This window comes from Ambystoma mexicanum, chromosome 12 (genome assembly GCF_040938575.1).
Source record: "Ambystoma mexicanum isolate Mex_15411 chromosome 12, UKY_AmexF1_1, whole genome shotgun sequence".
Classification (NCBI taxonomy): Eukaryota; Metazoa; Chordata; class Amphibia; order Caudata; family Ambystomatidae; genus Ambystoma; species Ambystoma mexicanum.
In genome coordinates this window covers 1,066,248,342-1,066,273,029 of record NC_090936.1, presented here as the reverse complement: position 1 = coordinate 1,066,273,029, position 24,688 = coordinate 1,066,248,342, and the positions used below count along the sequence as shown (strand labels likewise).

The following is a 24,688-nucleotide window of genomic DNA, read 5'->3' as shown; positions in this document are numbered from 1 at the left end:
ATCATGCAAGTTAATGAATCAGTAAAGGAATCCATATTACCAATTTATTTGGCTGTAAAATGTGCCACATTCTGTGCATGAAGTTTTCCAAGCGTACCTGGCTCCCTGCGTTCTTGACATTCTGCAAGCTAGCCAGCTTCTCTGAGCGCACTGGAGAAAACACATAAACTAACCCCCACAGTGAACTGGCCACTCACATAATACAATATTCTAGGCTCCCCCACTCCAGTGAAAACCCATTCGACATTGGGAGAGTGAGGATTGTTAGTAGAAATAGGTTGATGTTAGGGAGTTTTTTTTTCCACAGACCTCTTGTGGGGGCTGTGAGGGCACCTATGCTATGTGCGTGCACAGGGGGACCACTAACGATAGTCCAAACACTCTCTATGGTAATGTAGCAAAGCAGTCTTGGCTTCACTCAGGGGAGGCGAGAAGGCTGCTTGGTAAGTACATTTAGCCACATGCAGATTACACAACAGAAGACACTATGCAGATATCCTGAAAATTGCACCTGGCACCTGTGGGGGTGTGTGGTGGCCTCCCAGCCAATCAGGAGGCTCAGAACGGGGGCTTTACCACATGGTAAAACCGCTGCTCTGAGCCTCCTCAGAAGTGGGACGCCGCCAACTTCCTGGCAGGAAATTAGGTAAGTGTGCCCTCTGTGCTGCCTTTTCCCTCCTTCCCCCACCCCCATCCTAAACCCATCCCCACAACCTTCCCACTTACCTTGCACTCCTTTGTAACCCCCGTCAGTGCCGGGAACACTGTGTGTTCCTGGCACATCGCCGTCACACCAATGGCCACCATAGAAAGGGTGAAGGGACTGCGTTGCATTGTAGTTTTATCAAGTTGAGAAACAGCAAACACGCTTATAGCAATAAACTTCTATGGCCGCTGGCTTTACCTGGGCAGGTAATGCCCCAGGCTAACGTTAAATCCCTCGCTTCACTCGAGCTTATAACTTGCCCGCAGGGTATTTACCTGGCCCAGTTAACTCCCCTCCTGGAGGGGTTTATTGCTTAAATATGTACACTCTGTATTGTAAATATCGCATGTGAAGTAATCCAAAAGCACATAAGTACTAAGAATAAACACACGCTCTAGACAGTGTATTATGAAAACAGTATACGGTCTCAGAGGACAAGCTACCCATTCCTAACACTACTGCACACGTAATAGCCCAACGGTAACATGTACAATGTGTAGTGCTTAAAAGGAAGAGGAAGAGAACAGACTTCTAGACATAGCAGGACATCAGTCACATAGAAGAGGGTCCTAGAATAGATCCTACCCATTCCTGGCGAAAGTGGTCATAAAATACTCAATATTAGGTTTAAGTACACCTAAATTACTAATCCAACAGGCAAAGGAATCACCAGGAAGTAATCAGAGGACACCACAATAAAATGCTGGGTCTGATCAGGACCCAGTTCACCCCTAAATATATTTGGGATAAACAGTTACAGTGTAAAATACAAACATAACAAAAATGTCTTATTCAATCTGAGTAAAATTAGAAATGCACACCATGTACAATAATTACTAGCTAGAAAATACTGTAAAAAAGAACACATGATACGCAAAGTTAGAATTGATGCAGCACTCTGAAAAATGAGACAGCGGAGAAAAGGCAATGAAGGACCACAATGTTCAAAGGATATGTTCTTGAAAAAAGGGATTAAAATGAGCTATTCACCCTCTGTGACCCAAAAATGGACTGGGGGGATACTAGAAAATACTACCTTTGCAAAGGCCTTGGTGGTGCGACGCATCAAGCAGGACTTCTCAGCATCGATCGTGGGTTCTCTTCGGTCCAAAGGTGCGGCAATTGCAGTGGTCCAGCGGCAAGCTGGCAAGGGGTTGGGGTCGATCGGAAGGTAGCTGCGTTCTTGAAACACCTACTCAAGCTGTGCGGATTGGGCAGTCGCCAGGTTTGGTCAGTGATCGAAGTTCACAGGCGGTAAACTGGTACCAGGATGCACAGTCGAGTCAATTCAATGAGGAGGCTCAGAGGTCGCTGGTCAGGTGATACCAGGGTCGGGTCGATCGACTTACAGGGGAGGCGATGAAGACACAGTTGCTTCGAATGGTGACTCGAGAACTGCAAGACAGCAATACTTGGTTGGTTCGAGCCGATGCAACATTATGCTTCAGCAGGTGTGGTGGAGCGGCGAACTGAGTCGAAAAGACACGTAGGAGTTTGAAGAACAATGAATGCCAGAGGCAGCACCAAAGCGTCCTGGGAGTTCACTCAGTGTTGAACACGCTCGAATCACAGCTTGCAAATGGCCGACATCAAAAACAGGGATCTTGGCTGTTCTGACTTCCAGGTGCTATTGAGTGCCACTCCATTATATCCAGGGCTAATGGTAGTTCTGAGCAATACAATGACAGCAACAGGGTGGCTGGCAGAGATGCTGTTTTGGTCCAGCTTTAGAGGGCACCTTCAATGGTCCCTGGGGATGGTTAGGGATCACAGGAGCTGTCACGTGTGACATCAATTGAATGTGGCTCGGATAACTATCAGAAACGCTGGCCACCATACCTAACTCAGGTATGGCTTATATTTACAGTTTATCGTGCCACCAGGACAGGATCCTCAGAGTTATGCAGTTTTGGGAACAGAGGTGCATATCTTAATTGTGGCCTTATAACCTGCTCTGGTAGAGCCGGCACTGCAGATCAGGATACTGATGCAGCAGGGCACAAGTACACACTATGATTTTGGCATGGAGCTTATTAAAGGGGAATCTGATCAGCAAATTTCCCTTTCAGAGATGAAATTACCTGCATCATTGTATTCATAAATAAAAATCTAAAAAGCCAGGGCTTGCACACCCTTTGCAGATGGAAATTCATCACACAGGGTGCACAGGAAAAGGACGGATCGCCCGGCCAAAATGGTTACCAGGTTCCTAAGCAACCCATCTCATCAGCAGTCTTCATTGGAGAATCTGACAGATGTTCAGGGTTTCCCATTGATTTGCAAATTCCTCCAGCATCTGGCTAAGCAGGGCCACCAATCATAGTCCAGGCAGCACACAAATGTTCTGAGGCCAGCCATAAAGAAAAGAAACACACAGGCACTCCCACACAGTATGTAGCTTGGGAAGTCAGAGGGAGTTAAAATAGCCTACAGAGGTTTAAACCACGGGTGTGCTTTTGTTGGTGAGCGTACATCAGTACAAGGCCAAGTTTAAGCTTTCCTTGTGATCCGCTCAAAATAAGAAAGTCCATAAAACAAAATACCCTGCTTCCGCGCTTACAAAAATCATCCTTAAACCCCAATGGCTACCATTGAGTAGTATCTGGCTAGTAACACTGGAAAATGGCTGCAGTCTGTGGTGTAGCCAAAAGCAAATACAGTGGCCGCCAGCCTTCTTCCCAACACACTTACTGGGTGATAAATCACCTTGCAACCAAAATGGGGTACTGAAAAAAAACACCTTCTCAACGAGTGGACTAGGAAAGGTTAGAGGCGCACAGGAACTTCAATAGAAGTCCCTCTGACGTTCAAAATGTTTGAGTCCAGCAAAAGGTTTAGGGGCCCCACAAAGTTAGGCTCGTGAACCCCAAACATGAATTCTGCCTTATGAGATTGCAATCTCATACATTGGTTATGATTTGTTATTTATAACGAGCTTAATAACCAGAGGTTTCAAAGCGTGGACCTCAGGCTCGAACCTGTGTTGCTCCGTGTCATCTTGCTTCCAAGGCGAGCACATTGCCCCTGAGCTGCAACATGTTGAAACCGAAGGCCTGGTGATGACTGTACACATGTGAATGATAAGAACTCGAACATTAAATGCAGCACATGTGGTCTCTTGTACAATGTTAGCACAGCCAGTATGCACCTTGCCTTGAGTATTGCTACACAGCAGAGGATATGTGCAACACAGGCCGTGTGCTTTGCAGTACAAGACAGGCACAGGGTAGTGGCATGCCACACTGTGTCTGTACGTTCTATGTAGAATAGCACAGCTTGTTTACTTAGTGCAGACTGGGCGTGGCATAGGGTGCACAGGGACAGGCCGGTCAGCAGAACCCGCCAGACTATAGACCAAATTCTCAAAAGACATGTTGCTGCGAATGAAGAAATGAGGTAGTGGTTCTCATCATTTCATCCAAAAAAGATGTGCCACATTTTTAAAGGGGCCACACCAGAAAAGCTTGAGAGGGCTAGGGGCTGGAAGTTCCCCAGGAGTATGAGTATACTTGATTAAACGGTCCATGAAAGCATCATTAATTTGAGACATGAGGGCACATTCACCCTGAGATACAAAATTGAGGATCGGTCAATTGCAAGTATCCTTTGACAACTGATATAATCAGAATTGGATATTACATCCATGAAGTATCAATATAACTGAGAATCCAATGCGGAAGAAACATGAATAAATGGATATATTTATGGATACTTTATTCATATGAAAAAGGATTTTCAGTGGAGAAATGTTAACTTTCTGGTGTAACTTGTACATACCAATTGCCTTGATAAAGACCTTTGAAGGTCGAAACACGTGTTGGCAGGCAGAAACATACTGTATATGGTACAAACTGTACATGAATTATGACTGACAGAAGCATAAACTACACAATATATTACATCGCTCTTGTACTATAAGTTCATGTTAAATATTTAGACATTGCTAAAGTAATGTACAAAGTCATATGGTAATACACTATTTTTCAAACATTCTCAAAGGGCATTTGAATGTGCACATCACAGATGCACACATGAATGCCTGAAGACTATGCAAATGGCAGTGGTGTCAACATAACATGACATAACACAATCAAGTGCCCTTTCTCACCCCCTTTTCAAATTCTAAAGTGGATTACATAGTCACAAATAGGATGCACTTTAAAATGCCCATTCCCCTCAATTTCTTTGAATGGAATAGCAGCAGTATAAACTGCTGCTATCACACTTGTATTTCTATCCCTCAAACAGGGATAGAAATCATTTTTTTAAAGAAATTTCACAATGACAGGCACCTTAAGGACCCACCACTGGGAAATGCACTGCCAGCACCTATGAAGTAATATATTGGTGCCAGGAGCAACTCCCGACACTAATGTATGCAAGGGGGCTGGCCAGCAGATCCTTTGTTCTGCAACACAGCTCCTTTCAAATGCTCATGTCATTTTTGAGAATACAATGACTGCCACATTTCCAGCAAACATTGGCAATGCCAACAGTTTGGGCTTTGTTGCAGGCATGGGAAAGGCACTTGCCAGGCACAGCCATAATGGTATTAAGAGGCCATTGATGGTATCAGGTGCAACATAGTGTGAGTACCTGGGCATTTCATAGCAGTGCCTGGCAAATGCCTAATACTTATATGGATATTAAAAATATCATATCATAAGACAACACTGTTGGCTTTACCAATGCTTATTTTTAACAGGACTTCATTGAAGGACGTGCACAGTGCTTATAAATCGAGTGACTGAAGGCAACCTGGTTAAGCCATTTTTATTACAACAGTATCAGGTTTACAACCCCAATTAAGTCGTTACTTCTCAGAAGACTGCTTTGAAAAAACACTGGCACACACTTCAAGTGCAAAGTTTGATGGTAAGGCTTGAGTTAAGCAACCTCAAAGAGTTCCCATGAGGAGGTGTTTTGGGCAGGGAGGGGCAGGAACTGTGTGGGAGTGGCCATAGGGATTAATATGGCCCTGGGCAGTCAATGCAGTCAATGGGTGGGTAAATAGCCAAACACCACCTACAAGCCTTGTGCCCCTCCTCATATTCCATTTATCCCTATCTGTAATCTAATGCAATAGTTTCGGCTATTAGGTGTATCAAGCGACCCCTAATGGCCCAAACTAAAAATGGGACATCTAAAAACAGTGCAGCCTCAGTGCTATTTTTAGGTGACCCATTTTTGGGAATTGGGCCCTATGTGTGCAGCATATAGGCCCTGATTCATGGAATTATTTGCGTGTAAAACAGGGATTTCCGTGCCATTCTTACCACAAATCCCTGTTTGATGAATGGGTATTTGCAGGTAGAATGGCAGGCAAATCCCCGCTTAACACAGAAATAATTCCATGAATCAGGGCCACAGTGTGCACAGTGCAGTTCAGGCATATGTGAATCGTGTGTTTAAAAACGACTGTGAGGGGTAGCATACAGCATGTGTGTAGAGCAAACTGTGTAATGCACCTCAGAACATATCTCTACTGCAAAAACTGCAATGTGCAGTGCAGACATAGCAATGCATATGCTCTTCATTGTCCTTCTTGCCAAGCAGTGTTTATTTTTACCTTCTGCAGTTTTCCGTGCCTTAAGGATAAAGTGAATCAAATGCACGCACTCAAAATAACAATGACCTCAATACATGAAAATAGCTTTTCTGCTTTATATGGATATCTAGGATGATGTTTTCTAATTTGTAAAAGGTTTTGTTAACCAAATACAATAAAAAAAATAATAATAATGACCTTTTCACTCCCTAAAATCTGCTCTTTTGCCAATTTTCATAAACCATATAAATTGACTTCTATTTCACAAACGTACTTGATGTCTCTCTGGCCAGTTGGCTATCATTGTGCAGGAAGGAAGGGGTTAATACACTGGCTACCTGTAGAGCAGTCAGTCGCGGTTGCAGGTCCTGGCTCTTAATGACAAGGTCATCTTAAGTGCCCTTGTGAACTGAAGCAATGATTGGAAAGATGCTTACTGCATCGGACAAACATAGAGTTAACATATGCCCATTGTCCTGGTTATCCTGCCCACCCGGGATGAGCAGGTGCAGCCAATTGAACCTTCAGATGAGCTATGAGCTTGTGAGGGAATAGGGTGACATATGTGTGTTGTGTGTTCCACAGCCGATCAAAGAAAAGCTTCACAGTGGCCATACTAACTACATTAAAAGAATCTCCAGATCCAAACGGATTCCATATTAAAAAAAACGACTCCAACATGTTTTTGCAGTGTGAAACTATTATAGATCTGCATGCTGGCCATGGGCCATCCATCTTGTGGTTGGGTTTTCTTCTTTCTGGCAACTATTTCATGGAGGTGTTGACCCAGGGTGTGTAGAATGACTTCCTATCGTTCAGACTTGATGCCCACAAAGCCAACCACATTTGTACACTTTTTGATAGTTTTTCTCTGCCATTGACCCCTAAAGTAGGCACACAGTGCAGAGAAGAACTCCTTGGCTTGAGGGTTGCACTTGGTGGTAGTTTTAGACAAAAGGTGCATCGCACAATAGTGGATCAACGTGAATGCTGTGATAGTGGAAGCGTGGGCGAGGGGTCTTGCGTGATGCATTAGGAACGAGAACACTTGCTGTAGACTCTATTCCCACTAAGAGAGGCTTACCGATATTTGGTCTGATTTCGAAATTGACTTTTTTAGTTTATATAATGCTGAACCGTAGCGAATGTCGAGCGGGAGTACAAACAGTTCTCACTAAACTAGAGGAACACAGACTGTGTGCTGTTGATGAACCAAGTAAGATTGGTTCAAATAAAAATGAAGTAAATGTTATTTTTCATTTATGTTTCAGTTAGAAATGTCACTTTCACATCATCCACAGTAAATATCAATTCTTAAATCCCCAAAAATATACATATCATATCAAATTAAATGTAAAAATGAGTTCTCAACAAATAATAAATACCAGCCTTAGCATCTGAATATTATGTTCTTTTGGCATAGAAACAGCTAGAAGCAAAATTGTGGAACACTATAAATCATATAGTGTCTCAACATTTAAATCAACTTTGTGTAAGCCATGTACGTTTTACGATTGTGTTGTAAATCATAATACAACAATGTTTCAGAGTCCTAATAGAATGTGTTTAAAAAAAGAAATGCATGTCAAATTGATTTGTTTCGTCATATTTCCTAGGCTCAGACTTTCTCACGGAGCAGTTGGCCGACACTTACAAGTCCTACAGGATCAGCAACCTGGAGTTTGGACGGACCTATGCCTTCTCGATAAGGCCCCTCTTTGGAGAGATGGAGGGGTCGGCCACCTCACTCACTGTGCAAATAGGTATGGCATTCTGTTGACATTTCCCTTTGAATTATTCCCTTTAGGGGACTGTCATTAGGCTGTTCAGCGGCAGTGTAGTTGTTGCCTTCAAACTGCCACCAAGGCAGGAGATGGACACCTGGGAGAGTACCTCAAAGCAAGCCCCTTCCAAACAGGACTGGTTTACCTGTTTCTTTAGTGTGAAATTGCACTTACCCAACCTAGATGCTGCCATTCTAGTACTTATCACTTAAGCTCTCTGCTCAGGCCCACAGCTCTTCTAATGAGGTGGATATTCTAACTGGCATCTTTTGTGTCTGGAATAAAGGATCCACTGTGCTACAGCTTCTAGAGAGCTGTGTAATAGCACAGGATCAGGCATTGATAACCCCACACAGTGGTGTATTTTGTACAAAACAGAGAATCTTCTCTTCAGATCATGACATTGTTGATAGGTAGGCTTGGCTTGCTGCAGTGGTTTCTATGCTGGTTAATGTACTTCGGCAATCTTAGTAGCAGATGGTGAGCTGCAGGTGCACCTCAGTCTTGGGATACATGTTCGCAAGACATCGATGTACGTGTTACTTTCGAACAGTAAAATGGTGACATATCGTTGCAGTCCTGATAATGGTTAATGAAGGCAAATTTAGCCAATATTAAGAACACCAATCAGTTGTCCTGTGTTCGAGAAATCTAACTTTTCAGGTGCCTTTGAAGCTGTTTACCCATCCGTTTGTGGGTGAAATGTTGTTGAATGTTGTATTTAAATTCCTAACAATATAGCCGGAGGGTGCTAACACTCTGCCATAAACTGGGGTTCGCAGCATGAGGCTAAATTGCCAGAGCATCCATGTGCAGTACACGGATGATATGTTGGCCAAATAGCCTTGCTACTGTTCCATACATTGGAAATCTGGTCAGAAATACAAAATGTCTAATTTTTAGATTATAAAGAAATGAAAGCCCATATCATAGTATAGTTGTGATGAGGAAGTTAATTTATAATATCTGTGGTTAATATGTTCCGAAGCCTTTCGAGTGTTGTGTCTAGTACTTGCAAAAATTCAGCTGGAGGCTGTCTGACTTCTTTATTTATTTGGGCATCTATTACACAGAGAATATGAATATTTTCCTGGATATATTCACCAATTTCTTGTTTCAATTTAGGACACCTACCGCCCGTTGAATCATTTACTTTTCTTTTGCCTTGATGTTCCAGGTAACTTTAGCTCATGGTACCACTTAAGCAACCCCTGCTGGGGGGGTTCCCCGAGTATATGCAGCCCTTCATTGTGAGCCATGTCTCCCGACTTGGATAGTTGTAGGTCTGACCACTGCTGTAAAGGTTCTAGAACATCCATCTGTTCTGTCTAGGACCAAGACACTCAGCATCATTAAGAAAGATTACAGTTTTATGATTTGTAACTACTTCCGCTGCGGTTTCTAAATGGTGATTCCAATGCATGAAACCACCCATAGTATTCAATAATGCCTTATTTTAGAAAGTGTGATTAGATTCTGCTGAACTATGTGAGGGGTCAGAAATGAGAGACGGACACAAAGTTGTAGGGCACACTACGGCCTATCTGTCCCTATCCTAATGAGAATGTCCCTACCTATGAAACTAAAACTCAAGCAAGTTGACCAAGTGGCCAAATTGTATCTAGCCCCCACACTAGCATATACAAAAATGTGCAAGGTATTTGTCTCTGATTCCAACCCAACAAATTATAAAGTGAACGTTCAAAATAGGTAATTCCAATAAAGGCAATCCTTGTACTCAGGAGCTGGCTCCCTTCCCCTGAACCAATTCAGGAAGCCTGTTGGAAATACGTTGTTCTAATGATGGTCTGTCAAAAGAATGAAAAATGTCTTTTCTACAAAGCGCCTTCTTTGGCAAAGCAAAATGTCTCATCCATAGAATACTGTTGTCAGAATAGCAAAACCAAATGTCTCTTTCATAGAAGTATTTTCTCGAGATGGCAAAACCAAATGTCTCTTTTAAAGAAGACTTTTCTCGGGATGGCAAAACCAAATGTCTCTTTCATAGTACACATTTTATAATGATAATGTTTCTCTTTTAATACAATTATTCCTTTCCTGGTTTACTCTCTTGCAAGAAATGTCTCAAGTCCGTTAACTGAAAAACTCTTGATATCCTGGTTTGTTATCTTGCCAGGAATATCTCCTTTTTAACTCATTTAGATCTCCTGGTATTCTCTCATGGCAGCTATCACTTTCCAAAAGGGAGCATTACCTGATGCTTTTATCAGGTCTCTCTGTGATCTTCCTTCCACTTTAGGTATCACACAATCATACTTCTTAGTGATTACTTGTACCAATTTTCCCCATGCACACATTTCATATATGAGGGTTTGTTCAAGCTCTGTCTGTCAACCTTTCTTTCGATCTTTCTTGGCTCTTGGCAATGCGTGTCCCAGATTTACCCCAACTGACATGTCAGGAGAACTGCACAACTCTTGCATCCTTATTTCTCCCACAATGTCTTTTGTCTTATGGAAATGCTGGTTCCAGGTTTCCCCCAACTGACATCTCATGTCAGGAGAATTGTTCCATGTTTGCCCTCTTTATTTCTCTCCCAAAGTCATTTGGTTTATGGCAATGCTGGTTCCATGTTTCCCCCAACTGACATCTTATGTCAGGAGAATTGTACCATGTTTGCCTTCTCTTTATAATTATATTCACTCGATATTCAAAAGTATTCTTCAAATACACTTTAACGTCTGTGCATGTCCCGGGCCCCCTTCACTCTCAAGCTGACTCACTGGCATGCCATGCTGTTTCTGCGAGTGTCTTTTGCAGGGCTGGCTTCCCCATCTACACAGATGTTCATTTGGTTCCTGCGTCAGCGTTTGCTTCTTTCTCACCAGAACCTATGCAGCTCTGCACGGCCTCTCCTTTTCTGACCCTGCAGCACTATGTTCACCTTTTCATCACCAAAGTTTCTCCTCTGTGGTCTAGAATGCTGCCAACCTGCTGCAGGCAGCCGTTCACCACTCTCCCTACGGCTCTTCTCCTGCAAACTGCCTCTGTCACTGGTCTTGCTTCCCCCCCACGTACTCTGCAGCCTCTCTCCTCTTTCCTTTCTCCATCCTCCAGCTGCAGGTAACCTTTGGGTTTAAATGTCCCATGCAGCTGATTCAATTTTGCACAACTAGAATGCACTTTATGCTTAATGTCACATGTCCTCCCTATTGAATCCTTGTTCTTTTTTGTCTCACTACCCCAATCATTATGGGAATTGGAGTCCACATATGTTTTAGACTTTACAAAGTGATATTGTTTTAAATACTTGTTGGAGTACAGATTTTCACAACCAGGAGAGGTTATGTGAATATTATGTGGAGTGCTGTTTTTCTCAAATCTCCTATCCAGGTCAAAATCATTATAATCAAAGTATGTTGAATGTAAACCATGCACACCTGAGATATAAATGTTGTTCCGGTTTTTCATACAAAGCGGTTTGGGTCTTAACATGGGAAGTATTTGAAAAATGACAACATGCGATTAGGTATTTAGGGATTATGGGGTTTTCCTCTTCATATAAATAAGAAAACTCTGTCTCTCCTAAGCAAGTCATCACATCTCCCTGACAACCATCTCCTCCCATGTGATTCTACCTCGTATTACCAGCCCAGAGTCAGGATCAGGTAGCGGCTGCCTTCCTCTGGCCACATGTGAGGCCATTTTAGGCTGGGGATCAGTGATGCCTCTGCAGGATTCATCACAACTAGTCTTTAGGAGTGGAAGGATGCAGGATAAAGAAGATTGCAACCTCTTAGTTGTAAGAGAGAAGCCCCTACAGCGCTGCTAGAGGCACTCCCTTGTAAAACAAATAGTTTGGTTGTATATAGACGGACGCACCAGAGCAGAACATCATGCATCTTTTACCTGAGCAAGTAAAGTCTTCCTGAGTTTGTCCTGATCTACAGAACGGTGTGTATTTTGGGTCAAAGAGGAGGATGGTTGAATCTTCCTGTAAAAGTCTTTGATGACATGTCTGTACAAGTCAACAAAACCAAGAAATCAATGTACTTGAATAACAGTGGTAAATACTGACCACTCCCGGACTACTCACAACTTCTTTGGTCTTTCTGGGCTTCTGTTGACATAAGTAGTTACCCCATGTATTCTGTCTCCGGAGTGTGAAATTTGACTTTTTCTAACATAACAGACAATTAAGGTTGTCTCCGATGTTGTAAACATTTCTGGACATGTGAAACACATGTCTTCATATCATGAGAGTAAATTAGGATGCTGTCACAGCCACAATATCTCCAGAAAAGAAAACTTGAAACAATTCAGAAATAAAATGTTGAAAGGCCTCAAGAGCATTTAAGAGTCTGAACGCCAAGATTTATTTGATAAAAGGACACAGATGATCCTACTTCCTGCTTGATCATTAAGCTCTGACTATCACTATCAGAAGTATAAATACAGAGCATTCGAGGCCGAAAATTGTGTCAGCATAACACTCCTAGTAAATGTATATGCAGACAACAGCATTGGAAGCATACTCCACATCAACTTGTTTGATTATTTCTTGTGCCCACACTTACATTTAAAGTGTTATTATTCATTCAAAAAATCAGGATGAGCCACCCTCAACTTGTTTCCACATGGGTAATAAGGATAATTAGGCTTAATACATGCCAGTTATATGTGTATTAGTTGGAAATTACCTACCAATTCAATACTTCAGTTGAAACAGATGTGTGTATCAGTCTGTTTACTAACCCTCTGGTCATGTTGTAAAGTGTATCTAATACTTACCTTGTGGTTTAAACATAAATACAAAACTTATTGCATCATTCTCAGAATTCAATTAATTCTTTTTGCAAAACATATGTGAGGTACCTGGTGTGAGGTTGCACTGGAGACAGACACACAATGTGTCTGTCTCCAGTGCAGCTCACAGTATTTCCAGTTATATCCCCACCAGCAGTGCAGTAGACTGGCACATTCCCAAATTCTTAGTTTTTACAAAGATAGTAAATTAACATGTTTTCTTTACAAGTGTACTTTGGTTTAATCCATTCAAAAGGTCTCCAAGATTGTACTTCCAACAGCGTTCCAGCGTTGCCCATAATCTCCAAAAAAGTAAGAAAAACAACTACTCTACTGGACTAACCATGAATGTCAACTTTCCCTCACTCACCACTTGAAGGCTCCAGGTCTTGGGTGACAGAAGTACTTTGTTGGAGAGAGGAAATAAAGGAGGCAGCGTGGCATTGTGGTTAATGTGGAAAGAAGAGAGAACTTCAAGCTAAGCAGATGGTCCTTTCCTTAGAACCAAACTTTTTGGAAGAATCTGTAAACAAGCTGAAAGAAACAGGGACCAAACAGGTACCATAATTGTCCAAGGTGGGTCAAAAAGGGATTTTCTAGGACATAAAACTCCAAGCTGCTTCAGAGAAATGTTCAAATGGTGGGGTCTGTGGGCAGTTCAAAGCCAATGCTAGATCCCACAGAGTGAGGTCCTCTTGACTGAGAGGATTGATACGTTTGAAACTGTTGGAGAAGAGACCCTTGCCATAGATACACCTGGTCAAGGTTATTGGACTGCTTTCATCATCTCAGGCCACTGCACTATTGTGTGTGGTCACAGAAAGAGCGAGATCAACACTATCAAGAAGAAATGACACAATGTGATAGGAATCACAATGCAATTTATGGAGAGTTTTCTTCATGCAAAAGGCCTGGAAAGGCTTCCAGTGCTTCGCAGGTGCTAGAACATGAGGTGGTTCATGGGGCAGCGGAATTTAAATCAGTAATTCACTGGTAAACCGTTGAACTGGACGCCTCTTCTTTCACCTTCTGTACTGAAATGTAGAGAGGAGGAAATTCCCCGAGCACAACTGAAGTGTTCTCAGGTGGACGGGGAACAGTGGGAGAATCCATTCTGGCTTGACTGCTATTAGCCTTAGTAATGGGAACCACCACATAATCACGGAAAAGAAACTGCCATAATTACCATTGCTCCCTTGTTCCTGTTCCTGATCCTGAGAAGGACAGATGGAATCTCAATGGAAAGGTAGAGCTCATTGGTCCACAAAATGACTCCTAGAGGATCCACTGCCCATTTGAACAGATTGTGAAATCCTGGGCAGGAACTACAAAACAAAACATTCTGGTTTAAGGCAAGTAAGTTGATTACTGGATTGTGGAGCCAAAGACAAATGATGAAACAATTAAAATGGAAGAGACACTGGGAATAAGGGAAGGATCAAAGAAACTGCATATGCTGTCCACACTATCTTCCTCACACCTGGTAGGTGGATTGCCCCCAGTGATAACAGGACATTCTCTGCCCAAGCAGTCAAACTGAGTGCTAAAGAATTCAGAGACAAAATGTTCTCATGTCTACCCTCAGATGTATGCATTACTAAGCCATGCCGCTGTCCATACACACCTTGCCCACTTGACCACTCTAGATTAAACAAAAGAAAAAACAGCAGGACCCATAATTTGTCAATGACTCATTTCAGATAGACCAGGAGATTTGCTCCTTGTGTGACCACCTTCCATGACCATGGAGGAACCCAAGATATCCCCTTGGCCTCAATTGCTTTCAATCATTGTCATGCTCTCTGGGGTGGGGGGAGCACCCAGAACTCCTTCTAGCAGGTGTTCCCTGTGCAACCATCACTGGAGGTCATACCTGACGACTGGCAAAAAAGGAAGAGTGACTTAGATAGAGTGTAGAATGGGATCCTAGTGAAGCAAAATGTAAAACATCAAAGTTGTCAAGTGATTTGAGCCCCATGCTGTGATGATGCAGGCAAATCCTACATATTCAGCCTGGAGTTCCTGCCGTCCGGAAGCATCACAATGCTGAGGTCTGATATGAATCTGGATCCAAGTAATTTGCTATCGTGTGAAGGAAGTCGGTGGGATTTCAGCCACCTCAGGAGCAAACCAGATCTCTGAAGTTTGACGATGACCCCTAGTACGCTATCTCTTGATTTAACCATTCCTTGAACTATGGAAGACAGAGAATGCACATGCAGTGAATCAGTCTGATGAGAGAGGTCGTCAATTTTCTAAAGACATGAGATGTAGATATGTGAGAAAATCCAAGCACCATGAGTTTATTTCATAACCCTTCCCATTTACTCATCAAAATGCCAGCAACCAAACAATGCAAGCAGCAAGACTCCTTCTGGGTTTTTTACACTCATGGGTTGGTTGTTCTCGCAAGACACCAGAGTGCCCAACAGCAAAAATAGAAGATCCAGTTGCTGCACGTACACCGTGAATAGTGCAATGTCAGCAGGTGAACCCCACCATCTCCAGGCCCTGCCTCTGGAATTCATGGTGCCATACAGGCTTGGAAAGGCAAAATGTGCAAGTCCACTGGGTGGATCCTTCCCGTCTGATAAGAGGCAGCTTGCACAGCTCTCCTGCCAAAAATTAGGTAAATCTTCAAATCAAGATGAGCCTTTGGTATGAGCCCAGCGATCTTCTATCAAAGGACAGTGTACAAATAAGACATCTGGTTAGAACACGATCTCTAAAAGGGACCAATCCGAAAGGGGCCTGTACAAAACATGCATGAGACCTAAGGAAATCTCATAAAAAAACAAAAAAGCTATCATAGAATTTACTTTAGTGGCACTTTGTATTGTGCTACATTGAAAAGGAGCCACAGCAAGGTACAAGCGCGGAGGGCAGCAGAGAGCAGAAATGGAATTGGAAGGGACTGTAATTTATTATACTGATAATGACTGACATGCAGGTGGCTTTCGGGGATATCATACACAAAGGAGATCTGGGCAGCGGGAAACCACAAGCAGGTGGGCTTCAGGGAAATCATAAACAAAGGGGATCCAGGAAGCATGAAACCACAAGCGGGTGGTCTTCAGGCAGATCATACACAAAGGCGATCCAGGCAGCAGGAAAATAGACCCGGGTTACCTTTGGGGATATCATACACAAAATAGATACGGTGAGCAGATAACCAGGAGTGGGATTCAGAGATATCATACACAAATGAGATCCAGGCAGCAGGTATGGAGGAGTGTGTGGGCTTCAGGGATATCATACACAAAGGAGATCCAGGCAGCAGGTATGGAGGAGTGTGTGGGCTTCAGGGATATCATACACAAAAGAGAGCCAGGCAGCAGGTATGGAGGAGTGTGTGGGCTTCAGGGAAATCATAAACAAAGGAGAGCAAGGCAGCAGGTATGGAGGAGTGTGTGGGCTTCAGGGATATCATACACAAAAGAGAGCCAGGCAGCAGGTATGGAGGAGTGTGTGGGCTTCAGGGATATCATACACAAAGGAGATCCAGGCAGCAGGTATGGAGGAGTGTGTGGGCTTCAGGGATATCATACACAAAAGAGAGCCAGGCAGCAGGTATGGAGGAGTGTGTGGGCTTCAGGGATATCATACACAAAAGAGAGCCAGGCAGCAGGTATGGAGGAGTGTGTGGGCTTCAGGGATATCATACACAAAAGAGAGCCAGGCAGCAGGTATGGAGGAGTGTGTGGGCTTCAGGGATATCATACACAAAAGAGAGCCAGGCAGCATGTGTGGAGGAGTGTGTGGGCTTCAGGGATATCATACACAAAAGAGAGCCAGGCAGCAGGTGTGGAGGAGTGTGTGGGCTTCAGGGATATCATACACAAAAGAGAGCCAGGCAGCAGGTGTGGAGGAGTGTGTGGGCTTCAGGGATATCATACACAAAAGAGAGCCAGGCAGCAGGTGTGGAGGAGTGTGTGGGCTTCAGGGATATCATACACAAAAGAGAGCCAGGCAGCAGGTGTGGAGGAGTGTGTTGGCTTCAGGGATATCATACACAAAAGAGAGCCAGGCAGCAGGTATGGAGGAGTGTGTGGGCTTCAGGGATATCATACACAAAAGAGAGCCAGGCAGCAGGTATGGAGGAGTGTGTGGGCTTCAGGGATATCATACACAAAAGAGAGCCAGGCAGCAGGTATGGAGGAGTGTGTGGGCTTCAGGGATATCATACACAAAAGAGAGCAAGGCAGCAGGTATGGAGGAGTGTGTGGGCTTCAGGGATATCATACACAAAAGAGAGCCAGACAGCAGGTATGGAAGAGTGTTTTGGCTTCAGGGATATCATACACAAAAGAGAGCCAGGCAGCAGGTATGGAGGAGTGTGTGGGCTTCAGGGATATCATACACAAAAGAGAGCCAGGCAGCAGGTATGGAGGAGTGTGTGGGCTTCAGGGATATCATACACAAAAGAGAGCCAGGCAGCAGGTATGGAGGAGTGTGTGGGCTTCAGGGATATCATACACAAAAGAGAGCCAGGCAGCAGGTATGGAGGAGTGTGTGGGCTTCAGGGATATCATACACAAAAGAGAGCCAGGCAGCAGGTATGGAGGAGTGTGTGGGCTTCAGGGATATCATACACAAAAGAGAGCAAGGCAGCAGGTATGGAGGAGTGTGTGGGCTTCAGGGATATCATACACAAAAGAGAGCCAGGCAGCAGGTATGGAGGAGTGTGTGTGCTTCAGGGATATCATACACAAAAGAGAGCCAGGCAGCAGGTATGGAGGAGTGTGTGGGCTTCAGGGATATCATACACAAAAGAGATCCAGGCAGCAGGTATGGAGGAGTGTGTGGGCTTCAGGGATATCATACACAAAAGAGAGCCAGGCAGCAGGTATGGAGGAGTGTGTTGGCTTCAGGGATATCATACACAAAAGAGAGCCAGGCAGCAGGTATGGAGGAGTGTGTGGGCTTCAGGGATATCATACACAAAAGAGAGCCAGGCAGCAGGTATGGAGGAGTGTTTTGGCTTCAGGGATATCATACACAAAAGAGAGCCAGGCAGCAGGTATGGAGGAGTGTGTGGGCTTCAGGGATATCATACACAAAAGAGAGCCAGGCAGCAGGTATGGAGGAGTGTGTGGGCTTCAGGGATATCATACACAAAAGAGAGCCAGGCAGCAGGTATGGAGGAGTGTGTGGGCTTCAGGGATATCATACACAAAAGAGAGCCAGGCAGCAGGTATGGAGGAGTGTGTGGGCTTCAGGGATATCATACACAAAAGAGAGCCAGGCAGCAGGTATGGAGGAGTGTGTGGGCTTCAGGGATATCATACACAAAAGAGAGCAAGGCAGCAGGTATGGAGGAGTGTGTGGGCTTCAGGGATATCATACACAAAAGAGAGCCAGACAGCAGGTATGGAGGAGTGTGTTGGCTTCAGGGATATCATACACAAAAGAGAGCCAGGCAGCAGGTATGGAGGAGTGTGTGGGCTTCAGGGATATCATACACAAAAGAGAGCCAGGCAGCAGGTATGGAGGAGTGTGTGGGCTTCAGGGATATCATACACAAAAGAGAGCCAGGCAGCAGGTATGGAGGAGTGTGTGGGCTTCAGGGATATCATACACAAAAGAGAGCCAGGCAGCAGGTATGGAGGAGTGTGTGGGCTTCAGGGATATCATACACAAAAGAGAGCCAGGCAGCAGGTATGGAGGAGTGTGTGGGCTTCAGGGATATCATACACAAAAGAGAGCCAGGCAGCAGGTATGGAGGAGTGTGTGGGCTTCAGGGATATCATACACAAAAGAGAGCCAGGCAGCAGGTATGGAGGAGTGTGTGGGCTTCAGGGATATCATACACAAAAGAGAGCCAGACAGCAGGTATGGAGGAGTGTGTTGGCTTCAGGGATATCAGACACAAAAGAGAGCCAGGCAGCAGGTATGGAGGAGTGTGTTGGCTTCAGGGATATCAGACACAAAAGAGAGCCAGGCAGCAGGTATGGAGGAGTGTGTTGGCTTCAGGGATATCATACACAAAAGAGAGCCAGGCAGCAGGTGTGGAGGAGTGTGTGGGCTTCAGGGATATCATACACAAAAGAGAGCCAGGCAGCAGGTATGGAGGAGTGTGTTGGCTTCAGGGATATCATACACAAAAGAGAGCCAGGCAGCAGGAAAACAGAACCAGATGACCTTTTGGGATATTATACACAAGGGAGATCCAGTGAGCAGGTAACCAGGAATGGGTGGGCTTCAGGGATATCATAAACACAATGCAAATCCAGGCAGCAGGAAACGACAAGCAAAGGAGATCAAGGGAGAAGGTCACCAAACTACACCAGCTGAACTGACAGCATGTCGCAACAAATGGATGGTTCACATTCCACATTAAATTCCATTGTCTATCATAGCAACCCTTTCTTTAACTTCAAGTCTTTATTTTACATCGTAATTATTGTCTCCCAATATTGGGACCTCAATAATTTCATATCACTGCTAACATATATGTTTGGTACTCCTGTTGCGTCTTCCTGGTACTGTAAAGTCGGAACTTCCTCCTCCATAGAATGGAAACTTTCTGCCTTGTAGATTTGTACATTTCTCCCTTCAATTATAGGTCTTGCCTTTGTATTCCATGGCCTAGCATTTTACAACAAAACTTGAGCAAACTGATTAGTGAAAAGCACATGTGTCTTGCATCATGAAAATCCTAGAGTGTCAAGTATTAACCCATGAGTGTACACACCTCACCCTAAATTTCCATGTGGTACTCATGGTGTCTTCTTTTTTTTCTGTAACACTATTTCCGCAGTTGGTTCAAGCAGGAAGCTAAACACACCAGCAGCGCCAGCCACCCATAAGAAATTCACCACCCGACCCGTGAAAACGAGCTCTGCTGCCCGGATCACACCTCGACAGGCGCCTCCCTCCACCACCTCCACACCACACACCACTGCCCTTACCTCCACTGGATCAACTATGCCATCGACAACCATCTTAGGTCCAAGTAAGTACATCGCCATAGCTTGCTGAATTCACTTTATATTTCCAAGGGCCGCACCCTGTGCACCTATTTATGACACATCAGGCAAAGCGCCATTTTGTCCCACTTCCTGTGCGGTCGGCACAGGCTTAATGCGGTAAGGAGAAATTGAAAGTGCTTAGATTTTGTAGAGTGCTTTCTGGTGCCTCCCTACTGATGGCGGCCTTGGCCTTGTGCCTTGAAGTAGAAGACTACTGGAGGATTGTGGCGAACCTGCACTTTCATTGTGGGAATGTGGTTGTATTGAAGCAGAGTCATCAGGGAAGCTATCATCAAGTTATTAAGGAAAGAATGGCAACTTAAAGGTAGTCACTGTGGGTTCCCCTTTGTTAGGTTTACTTTCAAGCAATGTGTAATTAAGCTGAACGCTGCACCACCAACGAATTGCCTTTTGGCACAGTTAGACCCAGATGCTTGCATTCCCCAAACTGGCCATGCAGTTATGGGCACTCTTTTAGGGTCTTGCAAAATCAATGCAGTGTGTGGTAGGCTCAGTTAAAGATGGTGGCCACCCGCCACCTGCACTTGCATGGGGATTTACAAAGATTCCCATCATTGCAATGCCAATTTGCACCTACCACTCTTTGTGACCAAATGCATTGCTTTCAAAAGAAAGGGCAAATACTTAGGTGGAAGTCTTTGGAAGTGAAGTTTACTAATGTAAAGTGAAAAGAGTAAACATAATCTGGATTTTCTTTTTTTCTTGAAAGTGATATGAAATAGTGGGGGAATTGTTCCAATTCCAGTGAAACATGTTCCAAAAATAAGTTATGTTTGTTCCTTCAGATTTGCCTGTGTGCCATGGTTTGGGTAGGTTTGACCCAAAACAAATTGGTCGACAAAAATAGACAGGAAAAAAACGGGTTGCATGCAACATCCTATAGTGTGATGTTGCATGCGGTCAGCTTTGCGGGTTTTGAAGAAAAAAAAGATTATTCAACACACCCGCCCCACACTTACCTGTTATCTCGCCGCCTGGTCCACTTCAGCCCTGCCGCGTCAGATCCGTCCCTCCAATGTGGGTCAGAAACTCACAGCCAGGATCCTTTTTTTCTTTTTTTCGGTCCCCCGCCTCCAATATTGATACGGGGGACCCTGCAACCCCAAAAGGATCATACGTGCCGAATATATGGAGCAGGTGACACCCCTGCAACACCCGCTGCCTATGTTTGGCACATATAAGCCTAATTGATCGGTTTCATTCGATCAAATGTTGCTGGCCAAATTCGGTCAAATGTAACATTCGGTCAAATACAACCGAACAAATATACTAATACCGATTCCAAACTTGACTTAATTCAGGTTATACCACAGGCAAATTGTGACAGGGGGCAATAACTTTATCTTCGTATGTGGTGCAGCTCGTTCTATGTGCTCTTGTAGGCAGCTGCATTGTATTCCTATTGCCCCTCCTCCAGACACGCCCCTTTTGTATATGTAGTCAGTGCTAATGGTGCACCCCCCTCCTGCCCATGAAGTCACAGATCTTCAGGTGTGAAATCCTTCCATTTATGCTGCCGCATTTTCAATTTGATTAGCCAAGTGCCCAATGTGTGTTTAGTTATAATGCAGGCTCATTAGTTGTGGCTATTAGGTGGCGCTAAAGCACCACCTATGAGCCACAACTATTGCATTGGAGTACAGATAGGGTTGGATGGCATAGGAGGAGAACTCTTGCTTGTAGGTGGTATTTGGTTATTTACCCACCCATTGACTGCCCAACGCCATGCTAATCCGTATGGCAGGTCCTACCCACTTCCTGCCCCATCGACTCCAAAACACATCCTACTGTGATCTCGTTAAACTATCCTATCAAACTGTAAAATCAACTTTGCACTCAAAGTGCCTGACTGCGTTATTTTAAAGTAGTCTTCTGAGACTTAATGGCTTCATTAGATCTGTAAACGCGGTACTGCTGTGGTACACATCTCTTAAACAGGTTGCCCTCAGCAGCTGTGTGCGTGTCCTTCACTGAAGTCCTGCAAAGAGCAAGCATTGGTAACACCAACAGTTTTGGTTTGTGTATGGGCATTAGATAGGCATTTACCAGGCACTTCTATTATATGGCCAAGTACTCACACCATTTTTCAACTGCTATCATTAAAAGCCATTTAGTACCATGGACAATTCCTTTCATCGGCTTATACAAAAGCCTAAACTGTTGGATTTGCCAATGCTTGTTTTTCCTTGGAGGGGGATTCATGAGAGAGAATCCCTTGTAAATTCAATCTGCCAAGAATCATTTACAGGCGGCATTGACATATTGTATAAGACACAGAGTAAAAGTAAAGAGGATTTTGCCTTTTTGACCTTTACTTTACTTCTTTATGGGGGAGTAGGAAAGGCGTTGTACATAGCTGTTTTTTGTTTGGGGTAGGAAATGTGTTGCACTCAGATGGATTTTGGGGAGTAGGAAATGTGTTGCACTCAAATGGATTTTTGGGAGTAGGAAAGGCGTCACACTTAGCTGTATTTAGGGGTAGGAAATGTGTCCTACTCAGATGGATTTTGGGGAGTAGGAATGGCATCACATTTAGATGGATTTTTGGGGGTAGGAAAAGTATTGCACTTAGTTATATTCTGGGCGTAAAAAAATGTATAGCACGTACCTGTAATTTGGGAGTGGGAAAGACATTGCACTTAGATGGATATTTGGAGTAGGAAATGTATTACACCTAGCTGTAATTTGGGGGCAGGAAACGTGTCGCACTTAGTTGAATTGTGGGGCAGGAAATGTGTTGTTCTTAGATGTATTTAGGCGCAGGAAATGTCTAGCTCTTATGTAGATTTGAGATTTGGGACTTCATAAGACTTATCTCTTAGTATTAGGAACCCAACTCTTAACATAGGCCTGTACTATATAAGTCGATAGAGTGGCTGAGCAGCCAGGCTTATCTTAAGAGTGGGTTATGTGAGCCGTAGAGCAGTACAATGAAATCAGTACATACATAGACCCAAGAACACACTCACTTAAAGTTATATTAAAATATATTTATGTATATATACACAAGGCATGCATGCAAATCTAAAATACAGCAACTAACAATGACATTCAATTAGAAATGCAATCAATTTATAAATGGAACAATAATGCAGGTGAATAACTTTTTCCATGCTTTACATATCCAGCACGCAGAGTGATGTCAGTTAAGGCCAGTAACAGCACTTATATGTATCACCTTTGCAAAAATGAGTTTAGGAGAGAAAGTTTAAGGTTAGAAAGAACACAGCTAGCAACTGTTAATAACAAGTAGACTCTCCCAGAGGGAAATAGGCAGTCTGTTTCCTAACTATAAAAGTGTTCACAATTAATGTCTATGGAGGAATCCGCATTACCAAAGCCAGTAGGATCAAGAAGATGGACCTTTGGGAAACCAAGACAGCCAAAGTCAAATGGACAGTTCCAGCTCTGATGAAGATCTTCAGAGGAAAAGTTAGTTAGAAAACACAGGAGCTCAAGGGGAGCCTTCCTGATAACCCACAGTCCGTTAGGCTTGTACAGAGGAGTTGTGGTTAATTCTCAATGAAAGAAAACAGTACTTCCAAAGCAAGGCAGCAGGGAAAATAGCACAAGGTAATTACATCCCAGGCCTTACAGTACCTTAAATCAAAAAAGGGCAAACAAGATTCACACCTAATATTCACTATCTCTACACAAAAATGTACATAATCCCGACATGTCACATGTTTCAGTTCTTGTTGCCATACAATGGCTGAACTTTCTTCAGGGGAAAACAAACACTTCTTTCTTGTACTGCTTCAAACTTCCTTGAACACGGAAGCAGTAGTTTGATCTCCTTCGGGAGTGCAGAGGCGTGGAAGCGGCCAACTTGTGGCCGTATTTATGCGTTGTTCAAATTTATGAACACTTGTGAAACAACTGGTTCCAGTGAACCTATCGCATCTTGACGTGAATTGGGACAGTAAAAGACTATCTTACATTTATGTGATCCCTGGCTGGATCACGCACTGTGAGCAGGGTGTTTATACGGCCAGCTGGTGTGTACTACATCTGTTGGTGGATATGCTTAGGACCCCTACTGCACAACATTGAAAGAATTTTAATACTACAAGAAAGAAGTGTTTGTTTTCCCCTGAAGAGAGTTCAGCCATTGTATGGCAACAAGAACTGAAACATGTGACATGTCGGGATTATGTACATCATTGAAAACACATTTGTTTTATAACATTGTGATGTGCTGCTAAGGTTGTGTTTGTGTATGAGGTATAAAGGTGTGGTGATGAATGGTTTGAATGAATAATTGAATTGTATTTTTATAACCAATTGTTGTGCTTAAATATGGGTCTGTTTTTCTAATGTTTCTATTTTTCTCATTGTGATGAGTAATAAATTTACATTTTTTTGCATTTGGTTGTACTTTATCTATTTTTTCAAGATATGAGTATGTGTGTTCTATTTAGGAACATGTGTAGGGTCTCAGTATTATACTTGTACTGTTGTAGTTTTGTGTCCTATCTCTTTGTTTAAGTATATTCTTTCTAGGTGCAACATTGCAGACCCGCACTCAGAAGATCTGTGAAAGTTAGACAATTTGAGGGTGGGCAGTGTGCTGCACTTAGATGGACTTGGGAGTGGACACTTGTGTTGCACTTTATAATGTTAGCCTGTCCAATGAGCTCAAAATGTATGACGATTACCTATCCACTACACTTAGAACATCTATAAGATAGCCATTGTAACACATAAAGATATATGCAAGTATCCTTGATATTACTGAAGGTAGCCCGTTACAGAACTTAGATGATATATAGTAAGACCTTAAGGCTAGCCTGTCTATTGCATTTAGAGATTCCTATGATCGCAAGATACTATGGTAGCTTGGCTGACACACCTAGAAGATGTACTAAGTCAGCCGGTCTAGTGCGCTTAG

The 24,688-nt window shown here is 43.5% G+C and overlaps 1 protein-coding gene across 1 annotated transcript in view; it reads left to right on the top strand.

Annotated features, from left to right (window-relative positions):
* LOC138514720 (collagen alpha-1(VII) chain-like) overlaps positions 1 to 24,688 on the top strand; it is a 1,453,166-nt gene that overhangs the window by 430,017 nt on the left and 998,461 nt on the right. Inside the window, exons 20-21 of the mRNA XM_069630120.1 lie at positions 7,871 to 8,017; positions 19,566 to 19,760. Of these exons, the coding sequence (XP_069486221.1) occupies positions 7,871 to 8,017; positions 19,566 to 19,760 (342 nt within the window). The remainder of the gene's footprint in view (positions 1 to 7,870; positions 8,018 to 19,565; positions 19,761 to 24,688) is intronic.